Source organism: Vanderwaltozyma polyspora, genomic scaffold (genome assembly GCF_000150035.1).
Source record: "Vanderwaltozyma polyspora DSM 70294 KpolScaffold1055 genomic scaffold, whole genome shotgun sequence".
NCBI classification, from domain to species: domain Eukaryota; kingdom Fungi; phylum Ascomycota; class Saccharomycetes; order Saccharomycetales; family Saccharomycetaceae; genus Vanderwaltozyma; species Vanderwaltozyma polyspora.
In genome coordinates, this window is record NW_001834686.1 from 176,723 (window position 1) to 200,660 (window position 23,938).

Below are 23,938 nucleotides of genomic sequence, written 5' to 3' on the forward strand. Positions count from 1 at the left end.
CCTTTTGGAAAAGGATGAGATTGATTAGATTAGTGCTGCAAGTTAAGAACATAGAAGACTAATTGGAGGGTCAACTGTGCCTGTGTACGTTTTACAATGTCTAGTAAGTCAGAGCTAGAATCTTTGTTGAATAAGATTGTTAAAAGTAATGATGAAACAGAGGTCTCTAAAGCATTAAAGGAAATTGAAGATAACAATGAATATATTGAAAAGAAGCAGTTACGTAGTCTATTAACTATGCATGATAAGAAATTTAAAGATCAGTGTTTAATACCTATGAATAATTTATATGTTAAATACAATGATATCGTTGGTAAAGATCGTAATTTACAAAATGAAACTGCATTTGTAGATAGGGATATAAGAGTTTTAGAGAGTACTTTACAATATATTATTGAAAATAAAAATTCACATAATACAAATCATGGTGGTTGTAATAAAACGAAGAATAGTTCAAAGGATAAATTGTTGGATAAGTAAATTCTGAGAATAATTATTATTTAGTTATTACCTTAGGTTTGGAAATGATTTTGATATTTATTAGAGACATATTATATGTAATCTCAAAATATGAAAAATAATGAAAAGGAAGCAATGACGTTAGTAGGAAAATATTGGGTGATATTTCTTCATTTACTAGAGTAAACATACATTTTTTAGTCACGAATGTCATCTTAAACTTCTATTACATTGATCTCGATGACCCAGAATTTATTTGATGTGAAACTATTAGTAGAATATATAGATACATATGTATTACATGAACTGCGGAGACTTGTGCAATAGCATTGCAATCTCTGATGTCCTGCAATTACGTGGATTTTATTGAACTATTCAAATAGGGTTCTTGAATTTTTTTTTTGCATTAAATTGAACTATTGCTACAGATTTGTATTCGTTGGAGTATCATTAAGAACACTAGATTCCTTTCATTACAATTAGATTAACTTAAATATAAGCATATACATGATTACAACACGAGAACACTTGCTATTGAAATGTTATGCATTCAATATTCGTTTTTGAAATGGATTAGCGAATCATTATATTTGAAATCGTCTTAAGTTTTTATACTATCTAATGTTCTTTAAAAAATGTATTATCATTAAATGCTAAGTCATTACCAATTAGTTTTCAAATTGTCTACATTGTCAGGGGAAGAATTAATATTTTTTGTTGTAACGTCTCTTGTAATGACATTAATATCGTAAATTGCATAACTCAGACCATCATGGGGAGCGGTAATCTGTGATTGAAAATTAAAGAAGGAATCATCCTGTTCTTGATTATTCATTAATATTTCGTTTGGGCTACCCCATTGGCGGGAATTAATACCATATTGGGACACACTTGGATAATATTGTAGACAAGGCAACATGATAATTGTTAGTTCTATATCGAATGGAGTATCATCCGGCGGTAGTATACCATGTACGCTATCATTATTTGATAAATTTCCTGGCGTTCTTTTGGCTATGCTGTTAACGTTATTACTGTTATTGTGAATATTATTACTATTTGGAAAATGTCCTGCAAGGAACCCACAATGTCTCAAAGCTAGAACTGGATCTGAATCGTCTGAATAAATCTGACACCCCCAAATTTCATTGTTTAAAAACCTTGGCCTTTCCTGTATTGAATTTTCATTCAGACATAAATCTTCATAAGAAATCTTAATTGTAATTAAAGAATTTATTGAATCGTTACCTAATTCCGGTAGGAAAGGTTTTGGCAAAGATAAATCTTGGTGATTGTAAGGGTATGGTAATTCTATAAAATTATGAATATTTTTTTGGAAATGGCCTGTTTTGAATGGGTCATAGCATAAATGACCTAAATTTTTTCTTTGACTTGAATAATTTCCCTCTACGAATTTCAAAACAGAGGTTGAATCGACAATAGAATAGTTCATGCTACTTCTTTTTGTGTTATTTTCCTTTGTAACTGCATTACTCTTATTTTTCAGTTGTTGCATATGTGCAGTTTTATTTGAATTCAAAATAGTCTCTTGCAGGTTATAAATTTGGGATTGGTTTTGCCTATAGACCTCATCAGCACTGTATATTGTCATTGTAATAGATTGCGCTGGTATATAATTATTTTGGGTCAGAGAGAGGTAGATAAGGAGTACAACTTAGAAAAAGTTATAAGAAACACAATAACGATGTGATAAACGTTATGAAAAAAAAGATATGAAAAAAAAACACAATTCTGATTGAATCAAAACACAAACAATTCACGATAATAAATATTTATTATTAAAACCAACTGTGATGACATACACTGTTGAATCAGTAATTCAGTAAGATAGCTTCAGTATCTAATCCCCTTTCGAATATAATAAAAAGGTAAGAACAATAGGTAAATATAGTGAAAAAGGGGTGGTAGATAGGTATACCTATTAAGAAGCTGGCTGAAAAATTAATGGTAATAACTAGATTGAAGTTAAATTAAGGACAGCTAGATATATGTGTGAGTGTGAGTGTGAGTGTGAGTGTGAGTATATATAAAATGTCTATCAATGAAATAAAATTAAATAAAATAAAAAACACAGATAGAATAAGATAGGGTCCTGATTGAAACGCTACTAATAATTGATAAATAAGAAAACTGTATGTCGAGTGCTAGACCGATCTATCGATGAATAAGATTGATAGATAGGAAATATGAATGAATCAAGCAGTCCAACAGTCAAGCAATCAATCAGCGTTTAAAAATGTGAAATTGCAGTTTCGAAGACAAGTTTTCATCATCTTCTTCTTTTTTTTTTCCGCTCTATTCTTCTTGTTCGGTGGATGTTTATCTATGTATAAAGGTAGAGATATATCGTTTTCCCTTTTTTTTTTCCAGAGAAGCGCCAGTACGACAACCATCGTAACAAGAATGTATTTGTGTTTATGTCTGAGTTTCTTGGGTCTTTTCTTTTTCTTTTTCTTTTTCTATTTCTAGTTCGGTGTTGTTGTTTTTTTAACATTTGGATAGGTAGTTAGCTAGCATAACACGGAGAAACGCGCGAAGAAAGAGAGACCCAGACCGACGACCGTTTTTTCGAAAAGGCCAAAAACAAAAAAAAAATAAAAGATAAAAAGAAAGTCAAGTCGGTTCGCATTTGTTGAGAGCAGTGCGCGTAGCAGCATCGATTTGGATGCTTATTTTAAATATTTTTATGTTTGTTCAATAAATTAAACGGAAACGGTCCGCGAATTTGTGAGGGGAGGAAGGCTAACGGTTACACAGCTGGTAGATATTTATTGTCTACTATATTTTTAGTTTTTTTTATAGTGCTGGGAAGTAACGCCGGACGAGGATAGTAAGTGACTGTTGCATCTGAACATTATCTGTTACACCAGTACATTTTATCCAATAGCAACTGCAACTGCAACTGCAATTTCAAAATGTCCAGAAATGAAGTTGATATTGATACACGCGGCATAGGATAGCAGGGTGGTATATGGTATGGCTTTCTCGGTTTTCGTGTCCGCTTGTCCAGATGGTGGTGGTATAGTTTTGTATTTGTGTTCCTCAACAGTTTGGGCATTCCTTTTCTAATCGTTAGCTCTTCCCCCCCCCCCCCAATGTCTTGCAAGAAATTGTAGAAAGAGTATCTAATACGTTCTGTCTAGTTTTCTCCCGCCCCCTCGCCAACACATCTTGCTTTTAGGCAGCAACTAGCACTCTGTCTTCTGTCTAGCTTCAATCGGTTCCCTCTACCAAACCCAAATCAATAACAATGTTCCAGTCTGTAAAAACTCATTTTCACTTCCACTTTACATTAATTAGTATTCAATCTCAACTCAACCATAACTGTTCACGGGTCAAATCGATAACCTTCCCATTCAATCTACTTTGTATCAATTCAAACCTCTTCACTCATTCATCGACGGACACACAATTGTACCATCACCAACCAAACTAATCTTGATGACAATTCAGAGAACCTGCAGTGGAGGAGACCTTTTTCATTATCTTGTAACCTAAACCTTCACTTACTATCGCTTCCTGCCTTACAATATGCTATACCATAGTATACTATACTCTACTATATACTACGATATCCTCATTATGGTTGGAATACTCACACTATATGGTATACCACTCTAGCTCTCCTTCTTCTCTTCTCTTCTCTTCTCTTCACCATCGTCATTTCAATTATACTCTGAGCACAAACCAAATGTAAAACCAATACCAATACCAATCCATCAATGACCTCTAGTAATGCAACTAACAGATGCTATGATGCTATGATGCTATATACACTATCTCTTTCCCTCGATCCTCTCGTCTCTATTGACACAACTTCTTTCTCTGAGAGCTCTGACCTTCAATTTCAATCAATGCTTGTTAAAAAACATATATTTGTTCATGTAGGTATCGTTATTTAAGTTTATGAAGTAATTATTCAGCTATCTTGTTTGACTATCTTGGTTTTTAAAACAGTCAGCACTCAGTCTAACAAGAAAAATGGCCGGTTTAAAAGACGTTGTTTCTCGTGAATACACCATTAACTTGCATAAAAGAGTATGTTATTTTTCATTGCGTTTATGATCACTATACCATGATAGTTCCAAGACAACTGAACAACCAATAAAATGAAATGTGGAATATCTTATGACCATTGTTTCTATTGAAATTATACCAAAGTACCACCATCGGATTTAATAAACTAAGAAAGGAGAGTACCAAACCTAATTGCATCACCACTTCAAATATAATGGGATTTTAATATCATTACTATTTAAAAATACAGAATCCAACATAGTTCCATCCAAAAGTTTTTTGAGTAAGAAGAATAGATTAAAAAAATATTGTGCAGAGATTTCTGCTCTTAAATGAAGAATGATATATTACAGAGTTGACAGAAATATTGAAGATGATTTAATGATAGATGGATAAATAGATAGGTACTCAGATTTTGAAAGATCAACCAATCAATATGATATCGAAGAACTTTAAAAATCTATATGTGTCTATCTATGTTCATCTATTTTTACGATCGATGGCGTAACAGTTAAGAACACAATGGGAAATTAATATTCTTTATTTTTATTTTTATGGTTTGTTAAATGCTCCAGTTTCAACAATTTTACTAACAATATTTTATTTTATCTTAAATGATTTTAATGTAGTTGCACGGTGTCACTTTCAAGAAGAGAGCTCCAAGAGCTGTCAAGGAAATCAAGAAGTTCGCCAAGTTACACATGGGTACTGAAGATGTCCGTTTGGCTCCAGAATTAAACCAAGAAATCTGGAAAAGAGGTATCAAGGGTGTTCCATTGAGAATGAGATTGAGAATCTCTAGAAGAAGAACCGAAGAAGAAGATGCTAAGAACCCATTGTTCTCTTACGTCGAACCAGTCTTCGTTGCTTCCGTCAAAGGTTTACAAACTACCGTTGTTGAAGAAGATGCTTAAATTTTAGTTTAGGTTAAATATCCAAATAAATTTTAGTGTACTCTTTATAATCAATTTCAAAATAATACAACATTTTTATAAAACATCCAAATGTTCCAAGCACCATCCCCAAAATATCTTCAGAACAGTTTAGTCTTCTTAACAAATCTTCCAGTCTAGCTGGGAAAACGTAAAGTAGCAAGCTCAAAAGCAAGAAAATAAATTATCTATCAAGAAAATAATATCATGAAAATTAGAACAAATAAAGCATCTTGTATTATATATCAGTGTAACTATGACAAAAAGGTTGTTGGCCACTCATTACATTAAAAGACTCCCAATTCTTTCGAGTTACTATCAACTCTAAAAAGTAATATCAAAACGACATTAACTAAATAGCTTCAATAATGGTGAAAAATACAATCATCGAGACAATTGTAGGATGGTCTTAAAAATCCCTTTGGAGGATTTCTGTTCTCATTAGACCAACGAAAAAAAAGAAAATATCATCACATAATACAATGGTTGATTGCTTTAAAGTTTATTCAATACTATATTTTTTACATTAATAATCTTCACTTTATGTGTCCTCACAATAAAAGATGAGATTTGAAGTTGGAGCACTCACTGACAATTCCATTAAACATTGTTCAGTCCACATTGATTGAGTATGCTATAGCCCGGATCTCAATCTGGTAGCTAAAAAATGGTAAACAAATTTAAATATTTACATAAAGTGGTATTTAGATGTAAAGATATTTTGTTAACTGCTTTTTTATACTTTAAAAAAATATTCGTCACAATAAATTTTTCACTTTTCTTAATACATATTACCCGGATGTAAAATATAGAAGTATATACATCATAGGGCATAGTGTCACTGTAGTCCATTGTCATAAAGTTTAACATTCACCAATATAATGATATAATGATATATTTTATTAACATGACGATGATTCAAATAAATTTTTTATTATTTATATTCGTAATAATTATTAATGCTATTTATGCTTGATTTCTATAAGGGATATCTACAGTTACACCAAAACCTTCATCATTATGTCTTTTAAATATAAAATTTTTGTCAAACCAGTCAATTAATTGAACAGTATTCTTTAGTGTCATCATTTCTTTTAATAGAGGTTTTTGCAATTGCATATTTTCTAGCATGCAGAAAAGATGATGCTGTAGAAGTTGAAATGGTAAAGTACTAAATTCCATTGCCCAATACCAGAACTTTTCTAGACAGCCCCAAGGACAGACATCATATTTTGCAAATAATGCAGGGTTTGCTAGTAATCCTCTAACTGCCATTACACCATCAGCGCCTGTACATTCGCTTATCTTGGCCAAATCTGTCTCCACGAAACAATCTCCATTGGCGACAACTGGTACATTTCTACCTTTTATTTGTGATATAATATATTTAATTGCATCAAGATTCACCGGTTGAGATGATCTAGTTGTTCTTGTTCTACCATGAATTGTAATCCAATCCACACCAGCGTCACAAACTTTGTTACACAATTCGACAGTTTGTTCTAAATCGTCGTGGATTCTGATCTTAGTTTCTAATCTTACTTTATCTCCATATTTTTGTTTAACTGCAGATACCATAGATGCCAATAGTTCAGGATTATATATTAATGCACAACCTATACCTTCTCTGATTTGTTCTTTTATAGGACATCCACAATTTATACCAATACCATCACAATAAGGTGAGACCATCTCAACAAATTTTAACAGATCTGCAACATTATTTACTCCAACTTGCACAATTAAGGGAGAATCAGTGGAACATGTTGTGAAGTCTGCTAGACGTGCGTGTCCATTACGTACAAACTCTCTTGCTAATATCATCGGGGTATATACAATATCGACATCATAATCTCTACAAACTTGACGAAATGGTAGTTTGGAGTAACGCACCATTGGACCTGCAATCGTAGCAGCTCTATTATGAGTCTTCTTTCTTGTTTTTATAATATATAATGGATCGTTCTCATTAGTTAGCGTTTTAGGTTTCGGTACTGATATTTTCATTGTTTCTTTATTTGGAGCACTTAAATTAATCTCATCAATAATTGCAATACTAAAGGTACTACTCCACAAAATAGTTCCAAATAAAAATCTTGTTAGTCTATTAATTTGGCTGATCTTTATTAAAGCCTCTAATATCACTTAATCAAGTTCGAAAACATATGAATATAAATACACATATTAAATAATCATTTAATTAATTTTTCAGATAGTTGTTAAATATATTTCTTTTGCGATGACCTTTAACAATTATCCGTAGAAAGTAAGATAAATAAAATTATCATGAAATTATTCTTATTTAATATTGATACAAACTAATGGTATATGATGTATATATATTTTAAAGTCATTGAAACCCCCCATTAATACCATATGATTATGATATGGCAGTATAAATGCTCATAAATGTACAGATAATAAATCATTTGAGCTAAATGCTTTATTACATGTAGGACACTTTCTCATTCTGGATGCTAATCTACCCTTGCAACAGTTATCACAGAATACATGTCCACATGTCTTGATTGCAGTGCTCTTCCAGTTTTTGGAACACAATGAACAATACACCAAACTACGGAAATTTTCTAACTCTTCAGCAAGAGTACTGCTATCACCACCCCCGGATAACAATGATTTCTGTAATTTGTCACACTTATCCACTAGATGCTGTTCCTTTAGGACCAAAGTTTTATTTTCGGTTTCATATGATTGTAATTTACTTTTTAGATCTATCAGTTCTGAAACCTCCTTATTAATCTGTTCCTCATTTTGTAGAGCAGATTTCTTGAAATTAGATAATTGAGAATTTAATTCTATGATTTTCATGGTTTCAGTCTTGTTAGAATTGATCAACCTTAACTCATTATTTTGGGATAACTCCAATTGCTTAGTCAAATTCTCAATCTTTTGTTGGAATAACTTTTCTGATTCTTTCAATTGTAAAATTAACTCATTAGATTTGCTTAAACTTTTAGACAAATTTTTGTTCTCTATCAAAATCGAATCCTTCGATCTCATAGCTGCAAAATATTTTTGATCAGCCTTTGTTTTCTCAACTGTTAGTTTCGAAATTACTGATTCATTATTTAAATATTCAGAATATTTCTTGTTTGTCAAATTCGATAATTCTTTGAATGCAGATTCAAGATCTTGTAATTCTTTCATTAATGCATCTTGAGAAGTATGTGAGCCTTCAGTTGACTTCTTCTCAAAGTTTTCGTATTGTTTTTTCATTATATCTAATGCGCTTTGTAATTCTTCGACAACATCACACTTCGATCTCGCGGCTTCTAATATAGCCATCTTCGCTAATAGATCATCACGGGTGGCTCTAATTCGAACTAAATCCTTTTCTAGAGATCCATTATGCTTCTTCAAAGCTTCTTGGGCTGTTTCAAATTCTTTCATCAATTTACCAGTATAAATTTCTTTGTCGTGATTTAACTGTTGAAATCTTGACATAAATTCATCATTAGTTTCTGTTAATATTTGATTTTCATTTGTCAAATGTTTAACTTTTTCTATTAAGCCTTTTACCTCTTCTTGGGAGCCTTCGTTTTTGACTTTTAAAGCAAGTTGTGTTTTTAAATTTTTGATTTCATTTTCATAATTTGATTTAACATCTTTCAGACTTCCAATTGTATTAGTTAAAACTTCAATTTGAGATTGAAGATCTGTAATTTTAAACTCTGTATCAAGTTTCTGTTGAGCATCTTCCAAATTTCCCAGATTTTCGGTACTTTTATTATCCTTTTTTATATCAGATGATGATTCCTTTTTCATACCATTAGATTCATCGTTTGATGTAATCTCGTTTTTCTTTTCTTCCTCACTTTCTTCTTTTATTTTCCTAAAAATTCTATTTACTGTGGCAGAATCTTCTCTATCATATTTACGAATTTCTTTTTGATAGTATTCTTTCAAAGCTTCAACTTCTTCTTCTAATTGTTTATTTTCATTAATTAAAGAAGTTTTCTCCTTTTCCCAGTTCTTTAAGTTCGTTGCTAACTCAGATGTATCTATCGAATTTGTTGTTTTAAGTCCACTATATTTAGTAAGCAATTTGATAAATGAATCACTTTGTTGCAAAATTATTGTTTCATCGCCTTCAGAAACTTGTTCACAGACCTTTTTCTCCTCATCTGTTTCACATAATTCAATCAGAAATCTAGCTAATGTTACAACTAAAGCCATTATATTACCTAATTTTATAGAAATATCATTACATTGTTTTTTAGATAGTTCATATTGAGTCTTAACAGATTCCAAATTGGTTCTCTGAAGATTTAGCTTTCTAAATAAAGCCTCCTTCTGAAAATAGATGACATCATTACGAGTGAGAGGTTCATCTGGTTCACTCAAATCCAACTTTATTTTCTTCGCAGCAGGCTCAGATGACATCGCAAGCTATCAACACCTTCAAAGAAACTCTCCAAATCAAAGAAGCTATAACGAACCAATACCTGTACTCTAATATCAAGGAATGATTCTACTTGTTCAATGAACTGCTAGTCCTAGATGTACTGTAAATCAACAAATTAAAGTTAATATATAAATCCTTATGTTCTTATTAACTAATAGATTCTGTTAAATTATATTTTATATTCGTGTTATTCATTAAATTATAATATTATAGAAAAAAATTGTATGATAAAATTTCATTAGACCAAAAGTCGTGGATAATGATATGTAATTTAGTTGAAATGATTGCACAGAAAAAGAAACGGGGATAATATGAAATTTGTAATATAAAATTGGATAACCGCCAACAAAGATGATATACATTATATACTCTAGTTATATAAATATAAGACCTTTCCCCCAGAGCTTGTAATGAGCTGGGGTGGGACTATGGGATGGGAAGATTTTTTAAGATGTTTATATAGGCATTGCAATGAGAAAGAAGTAAAGTAACTCGTTTATTATTAAACAGGATAAAACAATATTGAAAAAGTACATTAAATATAACCTTGATAAAAAAAATAATTACACCAAAACTAAATGAAACAACGGTAAATAAATATAGTCTAAATTTGTAAGACAACATTGTAAAAAAAATAAAACAAAAATGAGTATGTGAATATGCTTCGAAGGAGGCAGCGAAAGGATAGATTGATCAAGCATTTTATGATGATTGATCGACGAAATTAAAGTAGAGGAGGAAGAAGTGGATTGTAAAAAATAAATTAAAGTTGAATGCAAATTATTGGGTTCAGTGGGTCGAATGGCCCCTATGATATTTTAACCCATTTAGATTTTTGTAACGTTTACCACACACTTCACATCTATATGGTTTATTCTTTTCGTTATTGGAATCATCTGTCAGTAATTCATTAGAATGTGGATCTAAAATACTAAAACTACCATCAGAATTTTCATGCAATTTTTGGTTTTGGTGACCATGTAATTTATGATATTTCAATCCATTTTGATTTTTGTAAGTCTTGTCACATCCTATAACTGGACACTTAAAAGGTTTATCAGTATCTTGATCCATGACATACAGCCTTCGTGCTGGATCATCGATGTAACCTTCTGGAACGTTAGATGTATTCATTTCGGAGCCTCCATCTATATCGTCATCTGAATCTGAATCTGATTCTGATTCATCAGCAATAACATTATGAGCAACACCTTGATTATTGTACGATACTAAAGTATTGGATGTACTTCCTGATTTCTGCAATGATAGAGGATTGAATATTGATGATGACGACGTCGAATGGGTACTAGTAGAAGTGAATGAGTTTGTGCTGTAATTATTCCGGGACAGGTTGATATCATTGTAAGTCTTGTTTTGATTTTTAGTAGTATCATTAAATGAAGGTTGTGGAGTCAATGGATTTGTAGATAAATCATAATTTATCTTCTGATTCTTGAAGTTTGATAGTTTCTTATCAAATGGATTTAGAAAAACTTCCTTTGTGGATACAGTATCTAATAAATTATTGTTGACGTTTACCGATAATGGAGATGAATCATTATCATTACTGGATGAACCGTTTCTATTAGGTGATAAATTATTGGATGTTGTTTGCATTGAAAGTTTCTTATTAGTTGTAAAATTTTTTCCTGAATACTTAAAGTCCTGATGATTTGTAATTGATCCCGCTATTGTTGATTGATTTGAAGATAATGCATGTGATGAATTCATAATATTGTATGGCTTAGAAATATTACCAAAGGATTGTTCTTTTCTATTGGCAAATTTATTAATTTTATCTGATGCTGAATTATTTGAGTTAGGTATACGATGGCCATTATCTAGATTCGGATGTATTTCTATATGAGCATCTTCATAATGTTTTAAAAGGTCATGTAAGCCTGGTAAAGATATCCCACAACAAGAGTAATCTTTACAATATTGTTTCTCCAGATTTGGCAAATATATGTTATGGGAATGAGGAGAAGTTGAATGCAATTTATTGTTATTAAAATTTGGTTTCGAAAATGATGATCTCTCTATATTCAATGAAACATTGTTATTATTAATATTTATAGCATTTGAATTACTATTTATAGTGTTAAAATCTGATATATTAGCATGAAACATCACTTCATCTTTTAACCACGAACCAACAGTCAATGACCCCCATGATACGCCACCGACACCTTGAGCATGGGCTATTGAATCTCTGTTAATTTTATTGACATTGATGGTTTGGGGTAATAGATCACTTAAATGGTCTACTTGATCGAACCTACTGGACATTATTGAAGTTGGTTGTAGACTACTGGTAGTAGTTTCCTGATTACTAGAAGTAGCTGACATCTATCTTTAGAAAATGACCTAAACTTGAATGTAAGTATTTCCTTTATAATATTGGAATTGAATACTTATAAAGAATAAAAACCTAACTAATTTATTTCGTCCTCAAAACACTAAACTAAACCTTGCAATAAAACTTTATATTATACACGATACAATGAATAAAGAAATAAAGTATAATTGATTAGTAACACTATCCTTATTAAAATGAAATAATAGCAATAATAGTACCACTACGGATCAACCAAGAAGTAAAGAGATCAGTTAATAAAAAAGTCAATTCAACCCTTCTCAATTAGGGATAAGAAGATTATAAAGCAAAAAAATATAATGAAATAAAATAAAGTCCAATAACTAATAAATAATAATTTACCTTTTTATTTAACCAGCTTTTGATTGATTGTAATGACAACAAACAAAAAAACAATCGATAATTATATATTATTAATAAGGATGGATTGATTAAAAGGACTTGGATTCTATTTCTGTCGTCTATTTAAACTAGAAAACAGTAGTATAAAGTGAAAACGAATCAGATAGTATAAAGAATTAGATAGTATATAGAATTAGATAGGTATCAGATAGATAAATATGAAGACTAAATTTAAAATATTGAAATTTTAAAAGATTAGAGACATTAATCGATATTAAAAGAAATAAGCTAATATATACATAAACTAGATATATGTTATAAGAAACCGGTACTTTTGTACCATTCTAGCAATTTTGGTAATTATTTAAAGACCAAGAAATGGTTAGGAAGCTTACAGAATGAGTAAAGATAGGTAGAGAGAGATAGAGAGAGCCATTAAATGGAAGGATGTATTCATTCATTCAGCTTTGAAATATGTTAGCTATAACATGAAAATAGTTAAATTTAACGGAGAAGAACTTATAAGAAAAGCAGAGCAACGCAGCTAATTACAATCAAATCAATTCAAATTAATCAATCAATCCATCAATCGATCAATCAATGAACGTATACATTACGACATGAATAATAGTTAGTTTGTTAGTTAGTTTTTTTAGATACTAGTGCTTTTTAGTTTTGTGAAGTAAAAGAGATATAGGTGTAGCAAAAGCACTAGATTATGTAGGGAGTTAGTATATAAAGTATTCGGAACATTTATAAGTTTGAATGGAAGTAGTAGTAATGGCAGTAGTAGTTCCATTAAGTTCAGTACGAAAAGTTGGGACTAAACCCACTACAACCATAACCTCAATAAAAAGAAAATAGTAAAAACTGATATTTAAATTGAGAAAGCCAGGAATAGTAACCCAAAAATGGTAGATTCCTGATCAGGTTACAGCATAAATCAATGGGTCAAGAGAAAATTGCATACAAGAAGGATGGTGGGACCGCAAAATAGTTAGTTGTAGTAACAACAAGAATAAGAACAGCTGCAGCAGTGGAATAAGCATCAGCAGCAACAATAACAAGCATTTTTTAAAAAATAAAAAAATTAGAATAATGATATGATATTGAAATTAACTGATGATTTATTACTCAATTAAATTCATTCGTATTATTATGGGTATTAATGATACTAGTAATAATAACACTAATGTAATGGTATGCAGTGAAGTAAAGCGACAGATGACAAAATAGTAAGATAGGTTGTCTAAATTATTGCTATTCTTGAATTTAATATGTAAGTTGAGTGTCATCCTTAGCATCAGCATCAGCAGAATATCTTGCTAATTATCAATTTACTTGGTTCGACTTATTTTTGAAAGAATTAATTGTGAACAAGACGATTTTGATAATGATAATAATATGATTGATTGGTGGTATTCTTGTGTAAGGTAGTCAGACGTTACGGCTTAGTAAAGGAATAATGGGAAAACGATAGATATTACATCAACAAGAGAGCAACAGGGGCAAAGAAACAGAGAGAGCGAAGATGGAAAGATTGTATTAGAGTATACCGGCAATGTTAGGAAATTAAGTAGATAGAGAGAGAGAGAGAGACAGACTAATGCCTGTTATAATTTAATTTACCACCTTATTTGTCTCTCTGTTTCTCTTTCTCCCTTGATCTCTTTTTACAAGTCTACAATAAAGGATTTCAATAATTGAATTAAATCAAGATAATTTCAAGTAAGCTTAACTATATCTCTCTCTTTCTGTGTATGGTGATGAATAAATGAATGAATGAATGAATGACACACAGGCCAACGTAATCAGCATCCAGTTGTTAAAGTTGTGGTTTAGAAATTAAAAGTTTATTATTGCTATACACCTGGACAGGAATATTTGTCTAATGAAGAATAGTACCAGTGCTTATACTATTACTAACGCCAATGGCCAAAATGTTGATATATAGAGATATTAATATCAATTGTAATCTGGGCCTGGCTTTTTTTTTTTATTGCAAAGAACCACATAATAGAGTAGTCTCTCTCTTTTATCTTCTCTCTCTCTCTCTCTTCTCGGTAGATTATGGGATGATTGATAGAACAAGAAATAAAAAATAATAATAATAATAATAAAAATAAAAATAAAAATACATTACCATCTCTTGTTGAGGCTAAATTTCCCAACTGCTGTTTCTCCCCATCGGTTTCTTTTCATTGACTGTATCTCTCTATTTCCACCCCCGTTTCTGCAGCATTCTTCAAGTATGAATGAAATACAAATATAATTTAAAATTGAGCTACATACAATTTATACCAAGTTGAACAGAAAAAGAAACAATTTCAAGAGAAATTTGGGTATAATCTATATATACTTACTGTTTGCCGTCTCTGTCCCTCTTTTCTCCGTGTGGTGTTGTCTCCCGATTTCTTATATCTCATTGGTTGCCGTTGGTCAAATTAGGAAACCCAGTACTTTTACTTGTACCATTTGTCTGCTGGGCTCCATTTTGCTATCACTATATACGCAATATACAGTATAATAGCTTTTCAGAAAAAAGCAAAGTGGGATTGGACAAAGAAAAGTCTGAAGGTCACAGCGGCCAGAAATTTCTCCGGAGGAAAATGATACCTCCATGGCTAAGAAAATATTAGATATTAGATCAACTAAGATGTAGGCTAAAATGCAGCCGATGGTGTTGATGACGACAACGATGGTGAAACCAGTTACAAGCAAATTGGCATACGACTACAAAATTAAAATTAAAACAACAAAGAGAAAAGAATCGACGAACCAACTCTCTCTCTCTCTGCCAGCGAAACTTGGGAAGAAAAGCAAGTTGAAATAAGAAACAGTTAGCCGAGTTATTTAAGAAAATACAGAGACACTTGCGTGGGATACGAATTAATAGATATACGTGAAGGTAGGTAAGCACTAAGATAAGTAGGACTGATGGATATTATTCGATTCCCCCGAAACTTACCTTTTACTAGTTTAATCAAATTAAATTAAATTAACCCAACTTATCCGTCAGGCTACTTGATTAATTACTATGAGAGCAACAGAGGAAGAGTTAAAGCAAATAAAATTACACGGAATGTATCACTAATTGAACAATTAGATTAGTATCAAGAAATTTATAGAGAACAAGCAATCGAGAAAACAATCCCAGATATATGTTATTAATTATGGTTATTATCTTAACAGCTGAAGAAATATTAATATGTATATGGTGCTATATAATTTCATCTTCTCTTGTAGTAGTTTTCTTATGTTTCTAACACTTTTGTCTGAGAAAACTATATTCTAACAGACTAGAGAGTACGAAATCGCTGTGGAAATAGTGAAATAGCGTTATGTACTATGGGTGTTTCACTATATGAGATCATTTAATGAGGTTAATATCTTGCTTTTCATCTGATCAAGAGAAAAGAAAGTCGACTCTTGGCTAGGATTATCGTAGCACAAGATAAAGTAACATCAGAAAAAAAGAAAAAAAACTTTGTTAATGTAATTATTTATCAAACGTATTGTTGTTGTAGTTCTCAATCTCGTATCTTGTCGAGAAATGGACTAGGGAAATATAAGGCGAATACTTCAATACTTAATTTTGTTGAAATGACCTTAAAGTGAACAAATGAGTAATCAAAAAATAAATTCATAACAAAGACAAATTGAGGTTCACGTTTCGTACTGGGACTTTTTTTTCTTACAAAAACCAAAACTTGATTTCAGCATGTTTCCTCTTTTATCATTTTTTCTTTTTGCATCATTGGATTCAGGTATTATCTATCGTCCATTAAAACTGCAACTGAGCAGAGTTTGCTTCACTTGTTTCTCGTTGGCTTCGTCATCGATACTCAAGCAACACAAGAATTTTGTCTTGCTTTATCCAAGATTTTTCTTGATTCGAAAAGAAGATAAAGTAGAATGGGAAACTCTGTTGGTAAGATTCTTAAAGGTTCAAGACGTTACTTTTCCATTAATTTAATATGTAATTGTCAAGAATATTACTATAATACGGCAACCGAGGGGAGGGGAAATTGTTAATATATGCGGGGAGGGGTGAAAAAGGGGTAGACCAAACACTTGGAAAAGAATTAATTTAACAGAGTACAAAAGAGAATTTAGCAAAGTAATAAGCATATCTGGTTTGTCTTTTTAAGATGTAACGTTGTTATATACGATTCTAGAAAATACAGTTTGTCAACTTTATAACTCTGGCGTTGCTAGATTTCTTGCAACGGTAATAGCAATAGCGATAGGGAAGTAACAAAAACTCAATCTCAGTGTCGACTTAAAACTGATGTCAATTCGGTCTGTGTTAGAGTTTTATTGAATATTCAAAAAATCGCACAGGTTACATTAAGTATATTAGGATCTCAACCAATATTACCAATCTGGTAACCATGAGTATAATGTACTTTTACCTGGTTTAGGAAATATGTATGTCTATATGTAAATATCATGTTTTTTGACAAGTCAGTGCCTTATTAAGGAATTAATGACATCTTGTATGATTTTTAAATGTAAAATAATTGACGTCACCGAATCTACCTTTTCACAAGTAATGTGTAGTGGGATTAATCTCAATTGAGATGTATACAGTAAGCGGTAAGACAAGAAAATATGAAACAAGAAATATGCAACATCAGAAAATAATAAGCAACTATAATTTATTAAATAAACTAATTGGAATTTCAGAACATTTTATACCCAGCTCATGTTTTTACTTCTACAGGTCGATTAAATGAACCAAGTAAGATGAATTAAATTCTGAACTATTTGTTGTTCATTACAATAATATTAATTAGATTGATGAGTTTTAATTGGTACTGTTTTATTTTTATATGCTACAAGAATTGTAATATCACTTCTTTTGCCTCCCCCCTTTCCCTTTTACCAGTGATTTCTATCTTCTCAGTGCTCTTAAAGTCTTTTCCTCACTATCTACTATGAAGAAACAACGCATCTCACCCTACTTGTGTTCTTCTTACACTTCATCTTTTTAAGATATCACAACTGAATGTCAATAAGTGAAGTGAAGAGTATATGTCTTTGATCTAATCGTATATTAAAAAGTACTACGTAGTTACTTCCAAATCTTAGATAATATTCAACTCTAAATTATGAAAGAATTAAAGCAATGTGTAATATTTTATTTAAGATATTGTTCGCAATTGTTTTCAATTGGTTGACACGCAAATGTTGATGTTCTCTTCAAGAGGCTGCAGTAGAATGGCAGAGGTGATTAAAATAGGTTTCCAAGAATTATTAATACCCTGTATACTACAATTGGCCGCAGTAAGATTTTATTTGCAAAATTTAGGTTAAAAATAAATATCAACATGATTACATGTTAATATTGTAATAGCTAGCAAGATATTCGTGATAACAAGAGATAGCTGTTATTAAAAATGTAAATGATATCAAAATATCGGAATTATTTAATTTAACAGGGTTTTTGCTTCTGTATTGTTATACCCAATGGGAGTGAGTATAACTAAGAACACTTATCGTTCTCTATTCTAGGAATTAAAGGAGCACTCTTTGTAATAATTATAAGTCATGTCAGTATTATTAATGTAAAAGCAATAACGTGTCAAAAATTAAAAATCATCAAGATATACTTTTATAAAGGTCTTAAATCTATAAATTAAAAGCAGAGGCGGATTAATTAGATTAATTGATCCGACTTATCTTCACATTTAATATGTACCGAGGTTTGACTAAAATTCATACAAAAATTTGTCAAGAATGATTTTAACTCTGTATTTCATAAATTTACGTTTACTTGAAAATTTCTATTTTTCAACTGGACATTAAAAAAGAGGATTGAAATTTAAGGGTAATAAATAATAACTAAGGGAATAATTTAAAGTATTTAGCAATATAATGAATTATAACAAAAATCCATGTAGAAACTTGGAGGTATTTCTGTATCTTTTTTTTTATGTAATTAAATTGGAATTCATTCCATTTCCTTTTGTAAAAGCAAAGCCTTTTCCTTCAATCTATTGATTTCATCGTCGGTTTCTTCAATTTCTGTAGAAATTTTGTTTGAATCAGTTTTCTTTTCACTTCTGTAAGATTCCTTTAATTTTAGTAATTCTGTAACTAAATTAAAAGTTCTTACAACGGTGAAAGTTAAGAATAATGTTATACCGGTTAAGTACATGTTTCTTTGAGCTAAGAATTTTCTTGAATAAATTTCCACTCTGTCCGAACTATTCACCAAACCCCCTCCATTTGTACCCTTTAGTTTATTAAATTTTAACTCATTATCAATTCTATACACTTTATTAATAGAATCGATGAATAATATGAGTATGAATGCAATAATACATTTTATAGCAGTTTGAATTTTTTCATTTTGGAAGGGTTTAATTAGTAATAAAGTTAGAGGTTTGCGATACTTTGAAGGCAGTGGTAGTGATAGTATAGTGAATGACACTATTTCAACTATCAGGATTATGAAAACCAATTGATTATACAAAGACATGTTCTAATTTAATTTAATTTGGCTTGATTTGATTCGGTTGGAATTGAAGCCAAATACCTTTCGTTGTAATTCATTAGACAAGAGATTAAACTTAAGAATAAGAAAGCGTAGACATACATATATATATATATAATTGTTTTATGACTAAGCTTATGAGGGAGTGTTTGAAGAATGTATTGAAATGAAGTAAAGGGCAAAACCAAGGCTTCAAAGGTAAAGTAAAGAAAGGCGAAAAGAGTTAATATTGCTTATAGCTTGAAGCGAAGAAAATAATAGAAAGATGATGCTATTTAATATATGCAGATTAATGGAAGGGTAACCTCCCAAAATACACCACGTGAGTATACATGAATTACGTCATTATAAAGAGTGGTTCAATAAAATAAAACACCCACTTTTTACCCTGATTCCAGAACGATCGAATTTTTTTGAGCTCAGAAACATTTATGATAAGTTCAAATGGCAAGAGAGAAGAGAAGAGAGAATGGCTACGGTCTAGCTAAGAATATCACCAATGCTTTTAATTGCTGTGCTTTCCGTCCTTATGGAAGACCTGGGAATCATCCATCACGAGAGTATAAAATTAGAACAAAACAAGAAATGCAAAATTGTGCGTCAAGAGTAATCCAGCCGAAGGACAGGATTAACTAGTTGCACTATGTATGGGCCACTAAGCCATTTGCCATTTGCCTAAAAAAATATAATAAATTAAGAAAGGTATATTGTCTCAAGGCAGCAAAGCAATCTTTCTAGAACATCAAAGAACAAACATAAATTTCAAGATGTTTTGCAAAAATAGAAATACAATGTGCTTCTTTTGTTATTGCTGGTCGAATAGCTGCTGATTTAACTGTTGTAGTTTCTCAATAAAAAAAACAAGAATAAATAAGTCATTTACCCAGCCCAGCCTCCCTTTTATGATATTTTTGTTCAGCTCAGTGCTGCTTAGCAATACATTAACGATAATGAAAAACTAAATCAGAGGAGAAAGAAACATAATACACACACTTCCAGAAATAACTAGTGAGCAAATGGCAGTCTGTGCACCACACCAACTCTGTCATATAGAACGTAAAACACTGAGGTGTCACGATGTTTGCATACTGCTCTTTTACTTTTTTTTTGTTTTTTTTTTATTTTCCCAAAAATTTCCTCTCCATAGAGAGAAAGGTCCTACGAGAAACTCACTTATCGTACACCAGCACTTGCTACTACTTTTCAAATTTGATGTTAACTTCCCATAATTGCCTACTCAAACCATCGTCATTACCATCATTAGCTGTTTATTTTTTATTCAAGTCCAACGAGTGCAGCAGCAATCTTCCTACCTCGCTGGAAAGTTTGCTGGGTAATTTTTAAAAAAAACAACAGTTTGTTGTTGTTGTCCGTCGTCGTTTTATTTTCCCACTTGCTTACCTATCAGTCTGCCGCCCCCCTTTTTCTTTCTTTCTTGTTTTTACCCTCCTGCTCTACGTTCTTCGCTACTGGTCGGTTGTTTTGAGGAAAAAAACTTGTTTTTTTTTTATTTTTTGTTTTTGTTGTTTTTATGATAAAAATGCTTGTCACCGGTGTTCCCTCTGCGAGTGTCCGTCTGCTGCAACTTGATTATTTGTTTATTCTTTTTTTTTTTTGTTTTTTAAAAAACGAAGAGGAAGAAAAAAAAATTGTTTTACCACGGCCTTCTGCAGTGTATCGTTACCTCTCGTCGACGAACAACAATTACAACGACGAATTGTAATCAATAACTATGAATTATAATGAAATAACGAGAGAGATAAATACCAAATGGATTTAATATAAAGAAAAACACAAAAACATTGGCATTTTATTTTGGGTTTTCAGAAAAGGATCATATTTTTTTTTTTCACCTCTGTCTGTCTCAAACTTTTCTATTTTTTGGGTTTTCAGTGATATTTTTTAGTGTTGTTGTCGTTGTTTCTCTCTATTAGAGCTTCTCTGTAGTTCTATTCAGGTTTATTAATAGTGGTTCGTTGAAAGGGATACATTTATTTCTTTTTTTGATTTTCCCTGTTTTTGTTTATTTTTATTTTTTTTAAGGGAAATCCTAGTTGTATAAATACAGAGAGCATCACTGCTAACGGTGTCAGCGGCGGCTTTTTTTTCTTCCCTGAGATATCATATCATATCATATTAATATTATAATTAATAATATACTAACTAGTATAGTATAGTATAGTTAATTATTATAGCATAGAAAGAGGAAAGTAAACAAACTAAAACAAAACGTAATAGTTAAAAACAGTCAGATTACAAACTCACACATATATATACTTATATATATATATTAGAAAGGTACTATTCCAAACTGTCTGTATTTGTTTTATTAGTATTGTTTGTTGTTTGTTTTTTTTTTTTTTTTTTCATATTAAATTAAAATACTATTAACTTACTTTTCCTGTTTTAAATTTTTGTTCCTTGGGTGTGACGTGACGTACGGATATTAGGGTTATATTCCGTTGTATATTAAGAAAAATATCATTGCATAGTTATTAATTACTAATCTCACTTAGTTTTGATTTATTTTACTTTATTGTCGTCATTTTTTCCTTATTAATAATAATACAAATAGTCTTCAGAAATAATAGTCGTATAAAGAAAGCTATACTATTATTGTTGTTATTATTATTAATACAATAATTTAACAAGAATAGTTTATAAAGAAAGATAGAAAGAAAGACTTAAACTTGTTAAAGGATAAGCTTATCAAAAATATCAAATAGTTAATCTTCGTTTTCAATGACAGAAGCAATGAGTGCCGTAGTAGGTGATGTATTGGGTAGTGCTAGCACTATCGATAAAACAACTGCTCCCTCCAGTTCAACTACAACTACAGAAACATCAACAAGTAACGATATTATGGGTGGATCGCAAGACATACTTAAAAGACCACTAGAGGAGGATGCGGATGAAAATACTGACGATGTTAAAAAGTTAAAATAAATGATGAGGATAAAAATGCTATGCCTAATACCGATGCTGATGCAAATACATCTTCCGAAGTTACCAAAGAACTAGTGCCGCAAGCACAACACGTTCCTCAAGTACCTGAAGAATTCAAGGGTCAAAGTCCTGCTCCTGCACCGCCACAGGAGCCTGACATGAATAATTTACCAAAGAATCCTTTGCCGAAACATCAGCAAAAGCATGCTGTGATGACTATTAAAGCTGTCAAAAGGTTAAAAGACTCGAAACCTTTCATACTACCTGTTGATCCAGCAGCATTAAATATACCTTACTATTTTAACAAAATCACAAGACCTATGGATTTATCAACTATAGAAAGAAAGTTAAACGCAAACGCTTACGAAACTCCAGAACAAATATCTAGTGATTTCAATCTAATGGTGGATAACTGTATTGTCTTTAATGGTCCAACTTCAATGATCGCACAGATGGCAAGAAATATTCAAGCTGCATTCGAAAAACATATGCTAAATATGCCAGCGAAAGACGAGGAACCTCCAAAACAACAAAGAAGAAAGAAAACTGATGAAGATACCCCTGTCGTGATAAGGCGAGCACAAACCCATAACGGTAGACCAAAAAGAGAGATTCATCCACCAAAGTCAAAAGATATTTATCCTGTAGAAAATAAAAAGCCAAAGTCTAAAAAATTACAGCAGGCAATGAAATTTTGTCAAACTGTAGTTAAAGAACTGGCAAATAAAAAATATGCATCTTTTAATTACCCATTTTTGGAACCTGTCGACCCTGTGGCATTAAATTTACCTACCTATTTCGAAATCATTAAAAACCCAATTGATTTAGGCACTATCTCAAAGAAGCTAAATAATTGGGAGTATAAATCAATGGAAGAATTTGAAACTGATATTAAATTAATGTTCGATAACTGTTTTAAATTTAATCCAGAAGGTACAATAGTCAATATGATGGGTCATAGGTTAGAAGAAGTTTATAATTCCAAATGGGCTGACAGACCAAATTTTAATGATTACGACTCTGATGAAGAAAATAATAAAAATGAGAATGGTTATGGTGATGAATATTATTCTGATAATTACGATTCGCAAGAATCAGATTCTGAAATTGATGAAACTTCGATCACAAACCCTGCTATCCAATATTTGGAAGAACAATTAGCAAGAATGAAAGTAGAATTACAACAATTGAAAAAACAAGAATTGGAAAAAATCAGAAAAGAAAGAAGATTAGCTCGTGGTGCCAGAAAGCACCGCAGCAAAAGATCACAGGGTAAAAGAGTAAATTCAACATCTGATTCAAAAGGTAGGAGAAGTAAAAAGAATAAATTAAAAACTGTAGTAACTTATGAAATGAAGAAGATAATTACAGAAAAGATTAATGATTTACCAACTGCAAAGTTAGAAAAGGCAATTAATATCATAAAGAAATCTATGCCAAACCTTGGAGAAGATGATGAAGTTGAATTGGATTTAGATACCCTGAATAACAACACCATTTTGACTTTGTATAACACCTTCTTCAGAGGGTATGATGCTTCTGCAAATGGTTCAAATCTAAGTGCAAATTCTGTAAGTAATAATGCTAGATCGCCTATTTCACCATCAAATGCTTTAGCAGGCGGTCATGGTAAAAAAAGAAGATCTAAGGCATTATCTGAAGAAGAGCAAAGTAAGCAAATCGAAAAAATTAGAAGTAAGTTAGCCATTTTAGATGGCGCTTCTCCATTAAGTCAAAATGGTTCCCCATTAAATCCACATAATCATAATATTTCATCATCAGCTTCATCATCATCAGACGATGATGGCGATGCAAGTAGTGAAAGTGAGGAAGAATAGATTTATTGAGGCTTCTCATTTAGTTTGACCTTGTTATCAAGTGCAAAGTTTATAATGACAAAAATTAACAATTATAAA

General features: G+C 31.3%; 8 protein-coding genes across 8 annotated transcripts; 3 read left to right on the top strand and 5 right to left on the bottom strand.

Moving 5' to 3' along the window:
• Window positions 1–96: 96 nt before the first annotated feature.
• Window positions 97–480, top strand: BLS1 (Bls1p; the record flags this gene model as incomplete). The annotated part of the gene is made up of 1 exon (XM_001646517.1): window positions 97–480. One exon carries the CDS (start codon window positions 97–99, stop codon window positions 478–480), a length of 384 nt encoding a protein of 127 aa, XP_001646567.1.
• A 640-nt stretch (window positions 481–1,120) lies between these two features.
• On the bottom strand, window positions 1,121–2,071 carry RXT3 (Rxt3p; the record flags this gene model as incomplete). Its single annotated transcript, XM_001646518.1, has 1 exon — window positions 1,121–2,071. One exon carries the CDS (start codon window positions 2,069–2,071, stop codon window positions 1,121–1,123), a length of 951 nt encoding a protein of 316 aa, XP_001646568.1.
• Window positions 2,072–4,461: 2,390 nt separating this feature from the next.
• Kpol_1055p68 (60S ribosomal protein eL31) lies at window positions 4,462–5,411 on the top strand (the record flags this gene model as incomplete). Its single annotated transcript, XM_001646519.1, has 2 exons — window positions 4,462–4,518; window positions 5,127–5,411. The coding sequence occupies 2 exons, from the start codon at window positions 4,462–4,464 to the stop codon at window positions 5,409–5,411; spliced, it is 342 nt and encodes a 113-aa protein (XP_001646569.1).
• Window positions 5,412–6,395: 984 nt separating this feature from the next.
• DUS4 (tRNA dihydrouridine synthase) lies at window positions 6,396–7,436 on the bottom strand (the record flags this gene model as incomplete). The annotated part of the gene is made up of 1 exon (XM_001646520.1): window positions 6,396–7,436. One exon carries the CDS (start codon window positions 7,434–7,436, stop codon window positions 6,396–6,398), a length of 1,041 nt encoding a protein of 346 aa, XP_001646570.1.
• Window positions 7,437–7,832: 396 nt separating this feature from the next.
• On the bottom strand, window positions 7,833–9,839 carry BRE1 (E3 ubiquitin-protein ligase BRE1; the record flags this gene model as incomplete). Its single annotated transcript, XM_001646521.1, has 1 exon — window positions 7,833–9,839. A coding segment is annotated over one exon (2,007 nt), but the record flags the coding sequence as incomplete, so codon positions are not given.
• An 805-nt stretch (window positions 9,840–10,644) lies between these two features.
• Window positions 10,645–12,204, bottom strand: Kpol_1055p71 (uncharacterized protein; the record flags this gene model as incomplete). The annotated part of the gene is made up of 1 exon (XM_001646522.1): window positions 10,645–12,204. One exon carries the CDS (start codon window positions 12,202–12,204, stop codon window positions 10,645–10,647), a length of 1,560 nt encoding a protein of 519 aa, XP_001646572.1.
• A 6,326-nt stretch (window positions 12,205–18,530) lies between these two features.
• On the bottom strand, window positions 18,531–19,061 carry YET3 (Yet3p; the record flags this gene model as incomplete). Its single annotated transcript, XM_001646523.1, has 1 exon — window positions 18,531–19,061. The coding sequence occupies one exon, from the start codon at window positions 19,059–19,061 to the stop codon at window positions 18,531–18,533; it is 531 nt and encodes a 176-aa protein (XP_001646573.1).
• Window positions 19,062–22,042: 2,981 nt separating this feature from the next.
• On the top strand, window positions 22,043–23,860 carry BDF1 (chromatin-binding protein BDF1; the record flags this gene model as incomplete). Its single annotated transcript, XM_001646524.1, has 1 exon — window positions 22,043–23,860. One exon carries the CDS (start codon window positions 22,043–22,045, stop codon window positions 23,858–23,860), a length of 1,818 nt encoding a protein of 605 aa, XP_001646574.1.
• Window positions 23,861–23,938: the final 78 nt, after the last annotated feature.